At 39.1% G+C, this 18,206-nt stretch overlaps 1 protein-coding gene across 1 annotated transcript in view; it reads right to left on the reverse strand.

Annotated features, from left to right (window-relative positions):
* Positions 1 to 207: 207 nt before the first annotated feature.
* The window catches only part of LOC134586528 (cytochrome P450 2K6-like), a 41,793-nt gene continuing 23,794 nt past the window's right edge, over positions 208 to 18,206 (reverse strand). Inside the window, exons 6-9 of the mRNA XM_063442088.1 lie at positions 15,694 to 15,835; positions 13,970 to 14,154; positions 13,140 to 13,281; positions 208 to 639 (exon numbers count right to left, since the gene is read on the reverse strand). Coding sequence (XP_063298158.1) covers positions 458 to 639; positions 13,140 to 13,281; positions 13,970 to 14,154; positions 15,694 to 15,835 — 651 coding nt within the window. The 3' untranslated portion in view covers positions 208 to 457. The remainder of the gene's footprint in view (positions 640 to 13,139; positions 13,282 to 13,969; positions 14,155 to 15,693; positions 15,836 to 18,206) is intronic.

Raw genomic sequence — 18,206 nt, forward strand, 5'->3', positions numbered from 1 at the left:
CCTCCAATTAGCGCTCTCCTGGCAGGTCGGAAATAGGGCAAGACAGCAGGGGAAGTTGACTGGTAGGTAATGCGGCTAAAACATATTTCCCAAAGATTTGCTACTAGGTCCCGCCAGGAACTTGCAGCTCTCTGGATCGAATTACATGCCTGGAACGAGGCACTTTTGGTGGTTTCACATGGGTAGGGGAAGGTACAGAGCCAGGGGTAATGTTACAGCTCTTTAAGGAGGATTAATGGGGTAAATAAGTCATGGTTCGCCACAAATAACATGTATAAATTTGGAAAAAAGTGACAAGCAAAGGGATAAACTGGTTACACGTATGTAAATAGATAGTGGAACAGGTAACAGAATTTTAAGGAAAATTTGCATATTATTTCTGAATTATATTTATGGAATTATAGCACATCTTTTAATTTGTTATATGAAAATTTGTCACGAGTTTCAATTTTTTGTTTCAGTAACGTGGTACAGCGCAGATCATTTGTGGTGGTGGTGCATTCGTAAATCCACCCAGTGAATTGAGGTTGACATCAGAAGTACCAGGAGGTAGATGAAATGTGAACTTCTGCAGTAAGCTTGTAAAAAAGATAAACAGCTCCATCTTTGCAAGGGTCTCTCCAACACAAACTCTGCGACCTGCGGAATATGGACAATCAGACATAATGATTTATTTTCCCAAACATAGTCAAATATGTTTTAAACAGAGCTATTCACTAAAGTTGTTTCAAATTTTAGAACAAAATAGCGAAATTAAAATGTAGTTTGTAGGATTTTTCCAATTCAGCTAATGCAATATAGCTTGTGTCAGTTTACTGGACAAGTGAACACTGCACGGGGTTTGGCATGTGTTTATTTGTTACCTCTTTGTAAAAAGAAAATCCTTTTCTCTTGAGTGTGTTCAGTCCAGTGTGCTGCACCAGCACTAGTTTTCTAGACAGGAGCATCTTTAAAAAATTAAATGTATAAGCTTTTTTTTGTTTTACTGTATGCTATGCAAGCACTTAGCAGTGCACTGTGTTCTGTGTTCTTAAAGTCAAACACAATAACTGTACAGGAGTAAATCAAAGCATAAACACATTTTTCAATCCATTACAAACATCTAATTTAAGTTAGTAAAGTTGTGTTAGTTTACATAATGCTCATTCATACCCCCTATTATATTATAAAAAAAAATAAAAAATAAACATTAATCATCATCGGGATGTTATTGAGGGAGGGCAAAGGTTGTGTCCCTCAAACCACCATCGGCATTATTGTCATGGCTGAGGAAGAGGTGTCAAGGTGCTGAAAGGCCATGAGTATTGCTGACACGTTTGCCGATACTGCCTCCACCATCACCATCGCAAGCACTACCAGAAGAACCACAACTATAAGTTGTAGTATTCAGTCTCACGGTAGTGGAACTAGCATTTTAGTTAGTCCTACATGTACTAGAAATTTATCGATAAAGAATGGGGCTTCCACAAACACAGACTGAGAGTATCTTTAGCTGCAGAAGGAGTAGTACAACATGAACTAGTCCTTCTAGACCCCCCCAAGAAGCTACAAAGGGAGAGGTCAACTTATGAAAAAATAACACATTTGTGAATAACACACTAAAGGGTTGGTCAGAGCTACCTGGTTAATACCTGGTTTGAGCCCTGTTAATAGAAATGCTTATAATGCTTATAATAAGGCGAGGAATCTGGACATAAATTCACTTTTTTACCACTCCTCTCAGGGAGATTTCCCCCCCTGTATTCATTCCTGTGCTAGAGCGTCGCTGGATGTCCTCATGCTGTGTGAGGACCTCCAGCGTTGCTCAATTCCCCATAGGAATCATTGAAAAGCATTTTCAATGCTTTCCTATGGAGAGCTCTAAATGCGCATGTGCGGCATTGCCGCGCATGTGCATTAGGTCTCCGCGGCCGTCCGGCGGGATCAGTCTCGCCCACCAGCCGATGTAATGAAGAGGAGGAGCGGTATTGACCCAAAACCACTGCCGAGGGTCTAGGGTAAGTGACTGAAGGGGTTTTCACCGGGGATTGGGAGGTGGGAGGGAGAGGGGACCTGCAGTGCCAAGAAAACTGATGGTTTTCCTGGCACTGGAGAGCACCTTTAAAGTCTATATAAAAGTAGGGACCTAATATTGGCTTAGTTTTATAGCACTTTAGGGTAGTTGTGAACACTCACTGTGTCACTTTTGTCACTGATATGTGACTGATTTTAAATAATATCTGTTGTCTGTGTTTTATGTCTGAATCCTACTTTAAGTGTATACATTTTATCTGGAAAAACTTTAGATGCATTTGGTGTTTTTTAACCCCTTAACGACGAGTGACGGACGAGGTCCGTCACTCAGGGGAATGCGTTAATGACGAGTGACGGACCTCGTCCGTCACCCGTTAAAATTAACGGCGATCATGGGGTTAATGGTGCTCCGGTCTGCCTCTGCATTAGAGGCAGACCGGGAGCACCGTATCGGGCTGTCAGAGTACATGTGCCCGCTCTGACAGCATGTCTGAGCGGGCACATGTGCTCTCTATACTCACCTCCGCCTCCCTGCACTTCCTGGTTCTGTGTGAAGTGCAGGGAGACGGATCTTCAGTGATCCTGCCCCCTGGTGGAAAAAAAAAATAGTAAAATTAAAATCCCACCCCCCTTTAACCCCCTTTTACCCATTTTAATAAAAAATTAACCCCTTCCCTGCCAATTGATCACTGACTACAGTGATCAATTGGCAGGGATTACATTTTACTAAGAGCTGATTTTTTTTTTAACCCCTGAGGGTTAATTCTTTTTTTTTTTTTAACCCTCAGGGGTTCAATTTATTTTATTATTAATTTAAATATTTTAAAATTATAAATTTAGCTAGCTGGGGAGGGTGGAAGTTAGTGGGGAATTGGGGGATTTAGTATTACGCTAACTAGGGGTTAACGTTAAAAAAAGTTTAAAAATAAGCTTTAAAAAGTTAAAAAATTAGGTTAAAAAAAGTTTTAATAACATTTAAGTAAAAAATTAAAAAAATAAACCCTTTACCCAGTCCAAATAAAAATTAACCCCTTCCCTGCCAGTCGATCACTGCCTACAGTGATCAAAATACAGATCACGGTATTATACTGTTATAATTTTTTTTTTTAACCCCTGACGATTAACTTTTATTTATTTTTTAACCCTCAGGGGTTAAATTTATTTAATTAACTAATTTAAATTAAAGTATAATTAAATATTTTGCTAGCTGGGGTGGGTGGGAGTTATGGGAAAATGGGGAATTTACTGTTAGTGCTGCTTACTGCTAGTTAGGGGTTAACGTAAAAAAAAAAAGCTTAGAAAAATGTTAAATCTGTAAAAAAAAGTTTTACGAACGTTTAGGAAACTTTAAAAAAATGAATAATCAAAACAAAAGTTTAAAAAATAGTTTTAAAAAGTAAAAAAATACATTTAATAACGCTCATTACCACTACACCTGGTACAAGCTAGCGGAAAAATGATCCCACGCTAAGGTTCAAAATATGCCTTTTGAAATACCCTGGGATGTCTTCTTTAAGAAATGGTATGGCTTTATGGGGTATTTGGATTATATAGCCTGGTAAAATACTCTAAAATGGGACATGGGCACAGCGTAAAAATTCAAAATTTGAAAAAAAATGGAATGGCTGTGTCCCAAATGTGCCCCTCCGATGTCCACATATACCTGGCAAAGGTACATACGGGGGTATTTTTGTACTCAGCAGACATAGCTGAGCAAAATATGAAGTATTATACAGTGGTAGTACACATATGGTTTGCAAAATATACTGTGCAAACTCACTTTGTGTGTCAAAAAGGCAGAAAAAAAACGCTTATAACCACTACACCTGGTACACGCTAGCGGAAAAATGATCCCACGCTAAGGTTCAAAATATGCCTTTTGAAATACCCTGGGGTGTCTACTTTAATAAATGGTAGGCCTTTGTGGGGTAGTTTGAATTTAAAACCTGCAAAGATGCTTGGAAATTGCACATAGGCCCGGCGTCAAAATTCAAAGTTCGGTCAAAACTGATATGGCTTGGTCTCCTATATGGCACTGTAGCTTCACAAAATAGTGCCATAGACATACAATGGGGGTGTCCTTTTACTCAGAAGACTTAGCTGAGCATAATTTGGGGGGTTTGAACTTAGTGGCACACATGAAATATACAAAATGCCCAGCAAAAATGCAATCCGTATGTAAAAAATGCACAAAATTATTTTTTACCACATACTTTGGCATGTAATGGTAAAAAAATGGGGGCATGTTAAGGCACAATATGCACCTTATGAGATACCCTGGAGTGTCTTCTTTTACAAATGGTAGGCCTTTGTGGGGTGTTTTTGAACAGTCAAACTGTTATAATACCCCAAATGGAAGCATAGGCTCATTAAATCCGTCTCTCAAAATTCTACTGTGAATACTGAAAAGGACAGGTCTCCTGTATGGCACTGTAGCTTCACAAAATAGTGCCATAGACATACAATGGGGGTGTCCTTTTACTCAGAAGACTTAGCTGAGCATAATTTGGGGGGTTTGAACTTAGTGGCACACATGAAATATACAAAATGCCCAGCAAAAATGCAATCCGTATGTAAAATATGCACAAAATTATTTTTTACCACATACTTTGGCATGTAATGGTAAAAAAATGGGGGCATGTTAAGGCACAATATGCACCTTATGAGATACCCTGGAGTGTCTACTTTTACAAATGGTAGGCCTTTGTGGGTTTTTTTTTGTTTTTTTTTAATTCTTTATTTTATTCGTGCAAGGTGATAACACATCAGGCTTACAATGCCACAACAGCTGGAGTAAGCAGTTATGCAGACATAGTGTTACAGTAGTTAGGCATTAGAAGATACTGCACAGTTTTATATATAAATGTCATTGTCGTGTGTCTGGTGGTTTCACTAGTTCCGCTTATCAGTAAAGGTGCGTTTTAAGGTTAAGTCGAACAATACAGTATGAAGTTACTTTTGATTAACTTTAGGGATTTCATTTTAACATTATATTAGCAAGACAGTAAATGCTGCTGCAAGTTGTTATTACTATTGTGCACCTTTTAGATTAAATGGTTATGTTAAAGCTTATGCGTAAAATGCTTTATAAAGTATGTGTAACATAGCTTAGTCAAATAGCTTTACGTAAGAGTATCAATCATGCTTAAACAGTATACGAACAGGGTTAAATTCCCACTGGATCTGCAATCACAGTCTTTGAGACCTGTATGGCTTATGACGGACGACTCCTCCATGGGTAAGTACAAAGTCCTGCATGCTGGATCTTCAGTATCAAGCGTCCCTGTTTTCCCACTGGCTGCAAGGTGCTGTCCGACGGTCAGAGGAACGGGCAGGAAGCGAGTATGTTCGTGGTGGTGGGTATTGCTTATGACTGGCAGCGGTGTATCAGTCCTGAACTTGGGTAGAGGGTGTTCACCCTACCCCAGTAATCGGGAACAGGTGCGTGTATACCTGAGGGGGGGCTGGGTCGGCGTGCTTCGGGGCGGCCCTCCCGCCCCAGGCCATGTGAGGGGCCCGCTTGAAATGGCCACTGACTCTGGGGCTCTTGTTTGAATCCAGGTCTTTCCCGTGTAGGGTGCGCCAGAGGCCCCCGGTGTGCTTACGCCTCTTGAGACGGGGAGTTTTCTGTGGTGGCCAGAGCGAGGGGTGTTTCCCCTTGTAGGCCCTCAGCCCGGGTGGGCCCTGCCTGCTGGTGGTCTTGGGTTGTGGGTTTTGAGTGCCCGGAGGACGTACCTGTGGCAGCTGCCCCTTACCCCCTTGTTGGCTCCCCCGGCTTTGCGTACGTGTGTGTTCAGTTCGGGCTTCAAGCTTTGCCCAGAAGCGGAGGAAGAGCTCGTCGAGCCTTTGTTCTAGGCTGACATGTGGGGTTGAGATGTTTGGTGGTTCAGGCAAGTGCAGTCCTGCGTGTCTGTCCGCCATTTTGTGGGAGCGCATGGCGGTCCCGGCCCGCGCAGTGGGGCAGGGCAGCGGCCGTCCGCCCCGTCCTCCGCTCAGCTAGGCCGCGATCCGCGGGAGGTCGCTGGATCGACCCGAGCTTCACCTTGTCTGTCGTGGGGTCAGGCAGCCCTTTCTCCAGAGTGCCTTTCCCCTGTCTGCAGTTTGCTTGCCGCTTGAATAGCGTTTATTTTCTCAGTTTTAGGCTTCAGGAGTCAGGAGCTCAGGGAACCTGCGACTGATCAGTTCAGCGGCTTGACCTGTGGGGTTTTTTTGAACAGTCAAACTACTATAATACCCCAAATGGAAGCATAGGCTCATTAAATCCGTCTCTCAAAATTCTACTGTGAATACTGAAAAGGACAGGTCTCCTATATGGCACTGTAGCTTCACGAAATAGTGCCAAAGACATACAATGGGGGTACCGTTGTACTCAGCAGAAGTAACTGAACACATAATAAAACTTTGTACAGGAATAGCACACACCAACTTTACAAAATACACATGAGAAGTTCTTTGTTATAAGTTTGTGTGCGAAAACCCCCAAAAAACACAATTTTACTCCAATATTTAGCAGAGGTTGGTGGTAAAATGGCTACGTAGAAAGTGTCAAAACAACCTTAGGTAAATAGCCTGTGGTGTCTACTTTATATAAATATATACTTTTGTGTGGCAATTTTGTTTTCTTTTATGGCTATTAGGCTTACAAGACAAACATACCAAATTCTAAAATCGCTCCACATAAAAAGTTTATTTTACTCCTTGTGCTTTGTGACCTGTAACTACCAAAAAAAACTTAAAATCCCAGACACATTATATATTCTGTAATTCAGAACAACTAAATGAATTTATTTTTAATTACTTTCCTTAACCTGCACTAATTATGTACACATTATTATTGCAAAAACTGTAAAAAAAACACACAAAAATTCATTTTTTTGCATATTTCTGTATTTTTTTTTATAATAAATAAGCATTTATATATATATGTGTTACATCAAATTAAAGCCCTTTCTGTCCTTTAAAAAACGGTATATAATATGTGTCGGTGCAATAAATTAGTAAAATGCAAATTGCAGTTGAACGCAAATAGCAAAAAATGCAAAAAATGCCGTTGTCATTAAGTGAAAGACAAGCTTCTGAAGCTCTGTCCTTAAGGGGTTAAGCACCAGCCCTCTTATTATTATTATTATTATTATTATTATTATTATTATTAAAATCAATGCACAATTCCTTTGTTGTTATTTATCTTTACTGTCACTTTAAGAACGTCTGTTTTGCTGAAAAATGACGTCACAAGTAAATTTTTTAATCAGCTCTGAGTATCGTTATATATACCGATCAGATGCTTGGAAGATCACAGACTTGATAAAGTCTTCAAGTAAGACGAAACGCGTAGACTGAATCTATTATCTTCACTCATAGTTCCAGCACTAACTTGATGAGACCCGGATTACGACATCTCGGCTGGCGCTTTTTGGCCAAAATTGATTTAGTCTTTCGGGTGAGTGTGGACCGCCGTGATCCTCTACCCGGCTTCTGGCGCGGCGAACAGGGTAAGTGATACTGGGATTCCCCCAGAGCTTTTTCAGGCTTGGGGTTTCGTCCCAGCACACCCTTAGCAGAGCCACGATAGCCGGAGGGGTTTAAAAGCTCCATGTCCCATCTACCCGGTGTAATTTAGCATGCATGCCCCTCCAGCGTTTTACTGATAGAATATCTTCCCACTTTTTTACAATTGTTCTATTATTTACCTAAACATTGGATTTATTTTAATTTTTTTCACTTATCTGATAATTCTCCAGTGAAGGGGCCCCTCACTGGAGTCATATTGACATTATCCTCAGAACTCCACATATATTGTGTTTTATTTTATATTTAATACATGTTATTTATGTATTTGTTTGGTTGAGATTTCTTATACTTATGGATTGCTGAATCCGATAGTGTCACCTTTTGTGTTATTTACCTCCACACTCTAGGTTGTTGGTTCTCAGAGGTTATACTATGTATTTTGTTTCATTATATTTCTGATATATTAGCTGTTTTATACAGTTTTACCTTCAGACATTAATTGATGCTACAGATTGATACTTTCAGGTTATCAACTGTTTAGATCTTTTGTATCTTTTTTCTCCTGGAATATACATTTGAGTTTTTTGGAGCGCTCACTCACACATATGTTTGATTTATTTTAATAACTAGTTCCGCTCGATTTTGTGTTGTGAAGCAGCCCATTCATGGTTTTAAAGGATTGTTTACTGATTAGTGATTTTACATCACTTTTGCTACCTTTTAGTTACTTATGTGGTTACTTCTTATCTGGTTAAAATGCTAATTCAAAAAGGTGACTCCAAGAATGTAACTCAGTATTGTCACCTTGGAGTCTCCCTAAAAAAGGAATGCAAGGTGACAATACTGAGCCACATTTTTGGCTCCTCTTTGGTGAGCTACCATTTTATCACTATAAACACTGTAAACTGCTCAAAATATAAAAAAATATATATATTTTAATGCTGGTTTATTTTTTTGAATGCACTTGGCTATAATAATTGTAATAATAATTTGTGGTAATATACATCTAATTTTTCATTTTTTATGTTAAAAGAATTGCACGTTATAAGACTTTGCACAAACTAATTGCACTTTTAAAAAAAACCCTAAAAACTTTAAGAAGGAATTCATATAAATTAGCATCACATTAAAATAATCTGCTAAGTGCTCCACCATAAAAACGTACACATTTTGCACTTTTAAAGTTATTTAACCCCTTAAGGACACAACTGTTGTGTGCTATTCATGTACAGAACCCCATATTGTATTCCGCTACATCTGCTGAGTACAGCTTATGTGAAGTTACAATGCCATATAAGAGACAAGGCTATTAAAAATGTCTCAATTACGTCTCATTTCGTCGCATTATAGCACTTTAACTGTTGAAATAATCCCTCAACAGACTTCCATTTGAGAAAGCAGACACTCCAGGGTATCTTATATGGCTTATATTGTGCCTTAACCACCATTTTTTTTTTTAACCAATTTATGTCAATGTTTGTGGTGAGGAAAAACAATGGCATTAGTTACATCAGTTACATCTTCTAAGTAAAACTATATGCCCAATGTATGACCTAGACACTATTTTGTGAAGATACAGTGCTGTAAAAGAGACATGACAATTTCAGGTTTTTAAGTGTGAATTTCCATAGATTGTTTTGATGGGTCTGTTTTCCATTTTGGAGCACTTTAGCAGACTAATTATAGATAGGGTAAGGTCCTCCTGAATATGTCCTCCAAATTAAAGGGCTAAACCCTGTGTATAGAGTAACGAAACAAGTGTTCCCTCTAGGAACCAAATTGTTTGGAGTGACACTTATGCATATTGCTGAACTATATTAAAGATAAATAAGTCCCAATAGAAATGGTTGTGCAAAGTAAAGTGTAGTGAAAAGAATACTAAATTAGACTATACCTACGCATACCAATGCTAGGGTACCGTAAATTACCTTTATTATATTGCTTGGAATACAATTGCGTGGTATGTCTACTAAATGCGACAATTGCACATTTTTAAAAGAGGGGGAGGTGTCAACAAGTGGATACAATTACTATCAGGAGGTACCACAGAAGTCCTCAAAAACACTTATGAAGACTTAAATGTAGCTTTTCCCATAATATCTTGTAATTATCTCTACTAAGGGTGATTAAATAAATATGTATACAAGTGCCCACAAGGGCTTGATGCTTCTAAATAAACTGAAAATATTACAGGTCTACATATAGTAAACAGTATGTGTTATCTAAATAAAGTAATTAACTGCAGCCTATATAGTGATCCGATTGCGTAGAGATTAACTCAAATGTACAAAATCAGTGAAAACACAAAATGATTCTATGTAATAAAGTATCAGACTAACGTCTGTATAGTCGTGCCGTCCAACCTGCTACTAGAGGTCTCACTGTTACTAGATGGATACTGCCCGGAATGGAAACAGTATCCCCACAAGGCTATCTCAGGTCTAAATGCAAAGCCAGTTTTTTTTGTTTGTTTTTTTTCAAATTTTGAATTGTTTTGCTGTGTCCACAGCCCATTTAGGAGTAGTTGAGCAGGTTGGTTATTTAAAAAACCCCACAAACACATACCAGAATACACCCCAGGGTATTTCAAAAGACATATTTTGAACCTTAGTGTGGAATCATTTTTTCGCTATTTTGTACCAAGTGTAGTGGTAGGTATTTTTTCCGCCTTTTTGACTAACACACAGTGGCATAGCTAGAGCTTTTGCAGGCCGTGGTTGCCCCTTAGATTGCCATCCCTATCTTGACCCACTTAATGTCCGGTGCAGTCGCTGATGTCTGTGGCTGCTTCAGACATACCTATTTTAAGTACTTGAAGTGCCTAAATATACTTTATTTTTAAGCACGGGGGGATGGGATGTGTGGAGGGGGGGTTGTGGAGGGTGCAGAGGGGTTTTGGAGAGTGCAGGGAGAAAGTGGGTCTGAGCACGGGGGAAATGAGGAGGCAGAAAGAAAGGCGTTTGTAAAGGTGCAGGGAGGAAGGAGGTCTGTGAAGGTGCAGGAAGGTGCAGGTAGGAACGAGGTCTGTAGAGGGTACAGGGAGGGGGGGCTGTGCAGGGAAGAGACAAGATCTCTGCAGGGAGGAGTGGGATCTGCAAAGATGCAGGGAGGAGGGATGCTGTGCAGAGAGCAACCTGGCAGGCTGCTCTTCATCTTCTCTCTGCCAGCACTCTGCAGGACAGGAGAGCACAGGAAGCAAGGTCACTTCCTATCCTCCATCCCAACCTCTTCCCCTCACTCACTGCACCACATGGAGGAGACCTGGCAAGCAGAGCAGCTGCCAGGTCTCAGTCAGAAAGTGGGAGGAGGGGCACTGTACTTGGGTGGGAGCAGGAACCTTGCCGCTGGGGTGGACCTCCCCCTTCCTCCCTTGCTACACAACTGCCCACACAGTGAGCTATTTTGTATATTTCACAAACCTTATGTGTGCTATGTGGCGAAAGTGACCTGGCCACTGGTTTTTGGAGGGGCCTGTTTGCCAGCCTCTTGCCCTGTGACTATGGCCCCTGTGATGAACTTTGGGTTAAATATACTGTTTGTACCCCTTTTGGACTGGCACAGTAGTACTTTGAACTCCTGAACAGTCGAAGTTGCCACTATTCGACATTCAAACACGTGGCGGCGGCGGCCATCTTAAGCCGCGAGTACAATGAGCAGTGTTTGGTGGTCGAGTTCATGGAACTCAAATCGGACACTCAATGGCACGAACACCGCTAAATATTTACCTTCCATGGATGTTCAGCTATTCGAATGGGAGTCGCATGCGTTCCGTAAAAAGAAGACGAGCATGAGCAAGACACATATAATGACTTTACCCATGAACGGCTACGTTTGGTATTTCAAACTGTACTTCGAATCCCCAAAGTAGACTGGCCACACAGCCTGATTCTCTGGAACTGTTTTGGGCATGAAACCATGCGTGCGGTTGGTCAAAATAAGACGTCCATGAAATTCCTGAACCCCTGAGCTGATCTGGGTGTTTTTTGGATATGTTGTTCACCCAGATCAGGGCTATCGGGGGATGTAACAATTGTGGGGATATCATGTGTTTTTGGGGTGTTTATGTGGTTTTGTAAAATATGTGTTTTTTTTTTCCTGCCTGGAGATATTTGGGTTAATACAGTATCTTACTCAATTATCTCACAGGCAGAGGGGAGGGATTGTATGTTTGTTATGGGAGTGTCGTACAATTAATTACTGTTCTGATTGGTTTGTAGGCTTTGTGTCCCTGTCCCAACAAGGTCCATCTGGGCGTACCCTTTGAATGGGGACTTGCATAAAAGGCCAGTGTGGCACCATTAAAATTGAGTTCCTGCTTATACTCAACATCTCATGTGTGGGGGAAACTGCTGTATCTACCCTGAGGATTGCTATATCACTATACTCCCCTGGGATTATAATCACTAGCTCTTTTAAGAGCTGTTCCTGCTATGCTCTCTGGAGTAGAAGAGGTTCACCGACTGGAAGCTGGATCCTTGTCTTGGGTCCAGCACTAGGAGCATCGGTTGTTGGAGGCACCCAGTCGGGGTGCCAGGCGGTCCGTCACATGCTTTGGCAGTATAAGACTGCATAGGTTGCTCAGCTATATTGTCTGAGAACAGGAATACCTCCGTATGTACCTTTGCCAGGTATATGTCGATGTTGAAGGGGCACATGTGAGACGCAGACAGTTTTTTTTCAAACTTTGAATTTTTACACTGTGTATATGTCCCATTATGGAGTAGTTGAGCAAGTTGGTTATTTAAATTACCCCACAAACGCATACCATTTTTTAAAGAATACACCCTCTGGTATTTCAAAAGGCGTGGGATAATTTTTTCGCTCGTTTGAATCAGGTATAGTGGTAATGAGCATGTTTTTTATATATTTTTTTACATTGTTAAATGTTTTCGTACTTTTTAAAACTTTTTCTTTCTTATTAAATTATTTTTTCACTTTTTAAACTTTCTTAAAACTTTTCTTTATGCTTTTAAAATTGCTATAAACTTTTTTTTTACAGTGAACCCCTTACTAGCCTAACAGTGAATTCCCCAATGTCCAACTAACTCCCAAACACCAAAGCTAGGTAAATATATAATCTTAAAATATTTTACTTAAATACATTTAACCCCTGAGGGTTAGAAAAATAAAAGTTAACCCCCAGGGCTTAAAAAAACAGATTACAGTAAAATACTGATCTGTATTTTGATCACTGCAGCCAGTGATCAATTATGTGTTCTCTCTGACAGGCTGTAAGAGCGATCACAGCTGCAAGGACGGGTGCTACTCATCTGCTTCGGATACTGAGGCAGACTGGAACAATGTTAAACCCACAATTGTGGGAATTGTGGCAATCGTGGCCATCTGTGGTTAACTTTAGTAAATGACATAAAACATCCGTTATGCATCACAAATGGGTTAAAGGATAACTTGGGAGTGTAAGATCAGCTAATTAAAATCATCAGAAAGTTTTTTTTTTATCACTAGAACATACTTTTAGGCACCAAAATCAGTTTTGCAACATAATCACACAACATCCAAAAACCATTTGCACTAATGAATTTTTCAATATAACTAATAAAAAAATAATAACTAGTTTCAGATCCCATAATTTGAAGTAAGATATTGTGCTATACCTGCTCCAAATGGCATGAAAGCATCGGTTTTCACAAAATTTCCTTCTGAATCAAGAAAATTATTTGGGTTAAATTCATCTGGATAGGGATACTGTGTCTTGTCATTCAGGACAGATGTGATTATTGGGATCACCGACGTTCCCTGGATAAAAAAAGAGAGAAAGAAAAAAGACAAGAACATTGTTATATATAGCTTGTGTCAATTCTTAAAGTAAGGTGGCCAGTCAGCAAGGTTTTGGCATACCCCCTGCCTTTGGTGTGCATACCCCTTGCTGTATGCGTACCAGTAGTTGAGAAACAAGGAGCTAGATAAATTACACATGCCTAGAAATAAATCTATATTTTATGCCTAAACAATTTAAAAGGGTAATAATAATCTGTGGTGAACATTTTACTGGACCTAGCAATATAATAATAATAATAATAATAATAATAATAATAATATTATTATTATTATTATTATTATTAACAACAACCACAACAACAACAACATATCAATCATTCATTTTACACTTAAGTGAAAAGATTTTTTTTTTACTGATATCAGTTAAATGTATCTATATTCGTAGAATTATCTACCCTTCTCCTCTCCTTTTGAGTACAGATACATTTTAAATAATCATATTTTAAATTTACTTTATATATATATATATTACATCTCTATTTTCTGCTGGTATTAGATACATACAGTGCCTTTTACATTCCATCTCTCTCTTATTCCTCACCTTCATTAACTTCTTACTAGTTAAATTTCTAAAACTGCAGCTAATTTGATTTTACAATCAAACAAGCAATGCTATTTTACCATACCAGATAAACGTGGGACTCACTTTAGGAAGAAAATATCCTCTGAAGTTGACATCTTTTGTGGTTTCATGTGCCGCAATCATTGGAATAATATCACCAAATCTCTGGATTTCATGTATCACTGCATTGGTATAGGGCATTTGTCCACGATGGCTGTAATTGGGTTGTGTTAACCCTATTGTTTGTGAAATCTCTTCTTGGACCTTTTCTAGAGATAGTAATATATACTTATATTAGTACATTTTAATATATTATTCAAAGTCATTGTAATTACACCAACACAGTCATACATGTACATAAAGAATATTTGCCTACATGCAAAGCTCTTATAATGACAGACACACAGATACACTCACATACTGACACACAGATACACATAAACATATCATCACACATATTGACACACAGACATACATGCTAACACAGATACACACAAACATACTGAAACAATCACACAGACATGCAGACACACACTGACATACACATTGGCACAGAGATACACACAGCGACACACAGATACATACACAGATGTACACACACACAGACACACACACAATGCAACAAATAAATTCCCCAGGCACTCAAAGTGTTAAAGCCGCAGGCAGTTTTAATGAAAAAAAAAAAAGAACAGCAACATTTCGACCTCCTAAGAGGTCTTTTTTCAAGCCTGGGGGATTTCGTTGTTGCTTTGTCATTGTGGGATTGCTGGTCCTGCTCCGGAGCACCGGGTGACTGCTGGGATTGAGTGCAGATGCACACACAGACATACTGACACAGGCACACACTGACACACATACATAAATACTGACAAATACTGACACAGCCAACTTTTGAGTGCAGGCAGGTGGCTGAGCCTATTGGAAGTTGACTCCACTCTGTCTCCCCTCCCACATGGAGTAAGCTTTCTCCCAGCACCAGCTATGGCTGCCATTTTTAGAGGGTCCCAATCACACTATTAAAGGGCTGCAATGCTGACTGGAGCCCTGAAGACATATGCTCATCGAGTGTGCCAACCGATGGGCCCCATCAGAATGCAGGCCCTGTTGCATCTGCACTGGCAGCAGTTTTGCTGCTCCAGATCTGGAATAAAGGGTCTGGATGACTGGGCCCATTATAGCTGTTATAGTTGTCACCTCATGATGATGGCCCTGCATTATAATAAAGAATAAAATAAAAATATAAAAGTCCCCAGCAAATAATTAATCCACTATGACAGAGACATATGGTAGGTTAAAAAAATATCTTCACTTGTAGGATTTGTAAGCAATTCTAACTGACACATAGTAATAAAAAAAAAAAAAACAGTAACCAGGACAAAGCTTATTGACTGAGAGCCATAAACGAATGCTCTCGACTAATGAACTGGCCATGCGTAGCAAGACTTAGCTCAGGAGAGCTAACTAAAGCTCCTCACAGAAGCATCTGGCTCTCAATGGAGTAAGTGACTGGCTCCTGACAGACCTCAGGTGAGTTGCCAAACTGTTAGCAAATATTTTGACTACATACATTGGTGAGAAAAGAACTCCGGAGGCCACACCCACTAAAGCACAATGATTGTTGGAGTATTCCATTCTGTGAGTTCCAAGTTGAACATTTATATATATATATATATATATATATATATATATATATATATATATATATATATATATACCCTTTAGTCTAATAAATAATATGATTAAAGTTAAAGATAGAAGCATATAAAAAATCCCTACAAATATATGTGTATAATGATTTTTAGTACTACCTTGGATTTTTGGATATTTAATCATCATCAGAAGACCCCAACGAATAGTGGTAGCAGTTGTTTCCATTCCTGCACCAAACAGGTTTCTCACAAGAGTTGTTAGGTTATGGTTATCAAAATATGATTCTGGGTTATCTGCTTCCTAGGTTTAGAAGAACAGAAGTATCAGTGAGCTTACTATAAGTCTTATTTATGTTTAGTCATTGTCAAAAGTGATAATGGGGGTACAGAAATAAAAAGTGGCAACTATGACAGTTACAGGTTAATAGAGGTGGAAAATAGAGCATTTAAGGTTATGTTTTTACAGCAACATACCTCTTTTTGCCGTACAAGAAATGCATCAATGAAACTTCTCTGATCTTCTCTATCTAAATGGGTCATATGCTCTACAAATGTTTTTCTAAGGAATGCATAGAGTTCTTCCACGTTTCTGAAAAATTCTTTATGACTTCCAGGAAAAAGTCCAAAAATAGGGTACATATTGTATATCTGCATAAATAAATCAAAATATAAATGAAAAAGAAAAATAGAAACCTATATATTTTTTCACTAACCATGCAATTTTTAGGTTGACTTAACTTTATTTTACATAATTGTATATACATATGGAGCTGACAAATCTCTATAAATTACACCATTGGATAAAACATTGAAATTCACCTATAACTCGTACAGAATGGTTTTTCCATTAATTTGAAGTTGTCATTGTGCTGTGAGTCAGTATGTGCAGCATTTTAATAAGAAATGTTGCACATACTGAAATTTTGACCTCCTGTATGTGCAGCTTCATTCTGACTATGTTAGCCAGTGTAGAACGAGTGAATTGGGCTGGCAAATGAAAATTCTGTGCATTTTCTATGTACAGAGGGCCATTCAATGGCTGAGAGCTCTCAACTGTCACCAGAGACGCTAGGTGGGTTGGCGACTGTTAGCATCGTGACCACTACAGCGTGCTTTAACCTTTTTTATGTCATGCACTGTTTTCTTTTGTCTTTATATTACCAAAGGAAATCACAATCCATAATGCAATTGATGAGGAGCATTAGAAGTACTGTTTAATGTGCTTTTTTTAGGCTGCTAAGATGGATGCTCCTAGTTGCAAGATAAAAAAATGAATTTCTACATATAAAGAACACTTCAGAAACCTAAAGCACATTAATTGCTGAAGTGCTTTATGTGTGAAAAGTGTATCGTCTTTTTTTCTTTTTTTTTTTTTTCATTGTACAAAAAATGGCTGTCAATCAGACAACTGGTCCTGTTACCTCCGGTTTGCGAAGCTCAGTGAAGCTAAACTCAAAAGGCACAATTGCCCAGATCACCTGCCTTGCAAAGACTTCTCATTGAGCTGTATTGGAAAGTCTTGGACAGGTTGGGGAGAAAGGGGAGGGCTTGCAAAAGCAGTTGACAAGAGTTTTTGCATTTGGAAGTCTGTAATTGAACAGACACAGAAAGTCTGGTTCGGTTTAGACAAGTGTGTTATGGGGAGAGGGACATGTGACCTGCAGACAAGTGACCTGCAGTTTTTGCAAGCTGTTTTTAGATATGCAAACATGCATAATTACATGCATTTAGGTTTTAATTGGGGGGTATATCTACTATTTTTTTTAGTTTTGTTGTGGGTTTTATTTCGGCTGTGTAGTTTTCCATGTAATTTAAAATTTCACCTCAGAAATATAGGTTTGTTAAGAATAGGGGATAAGAAAAAATAATATTTCAAATTTTGATAAGTGTGAGTACCTTCCCCTTTAATGCATGCCTGTTTTCAGTTATGAAATTTTATTTATTTGCCCAGAGCTTTTCAAAAAGTTCCAATTCATTTTTCTTTATTATAGATAAGGGTGTAAATACAAATAATAATAATAATAACAAAAAAGTATTTTTATTTTCATTTAAAAATGTCAGATGCATTCACCAAGGATAAGCAATCTTCGACACTCCAGATGTTGTAGACTACATGCCCCATAGTACTCTTACACCCATAATGCTGGCAAAGCATCATGGGAGGTGTAGTCCAAATCATAATTTGTAACTTCCAAGGTGGGAAGAAGATGGCGAGATCCCAGCTAAGCAACGGCAGTTCTGGAGTCTGCGGTGCTTCTGGTGTCCGGTGCGGTACTTACGGTCCTCAGCATGAGCTAGAAAGCATCTGTTGGCAGATGTACCCAGTCGGGATGCCAAGTGATCCGTCACAATGGTGTGCCCACACCGCCATGTGAATGGGGGCCATTAAAATAAACAAGGGACCTAGTGGCAATGACTAGGGGCTACTAAATAAAATGAGCAGGTAGACATAGTGTCCCCCAAACCACACTAATTGATGGCCGGTGGGGTCCTGATGAAAGTTTGGAGATATCAAACCGAAACTTGGACATTTTGACCTTTTAATGCAAAGCAACAATAGCTAAGTTTTATTTTTACAAGTCCTGGGAGTGCTATCCAATTTTTGTTTGTTATATAATCTGTATATATTTTGCAATACACTGCTAAGAACATTTTTTCCGCCATTTTCTTTG

The sequence above is a fragment of the Pelobates fuscus genome, chromosome 2, assembly GCF_036172605.1.
Source record: "Pelobates fuscus isolate aPelFus1 chromosome 2, aPelFus1.pri, whole genome shotgun sequence".
Taxonomy (NCBI): domain Eukaryota; kingdom Metazoa; phylum Chordata; class Amphibia; order Anura; family Pelobatidae; genus Pelobates; species Pelobates fuscus.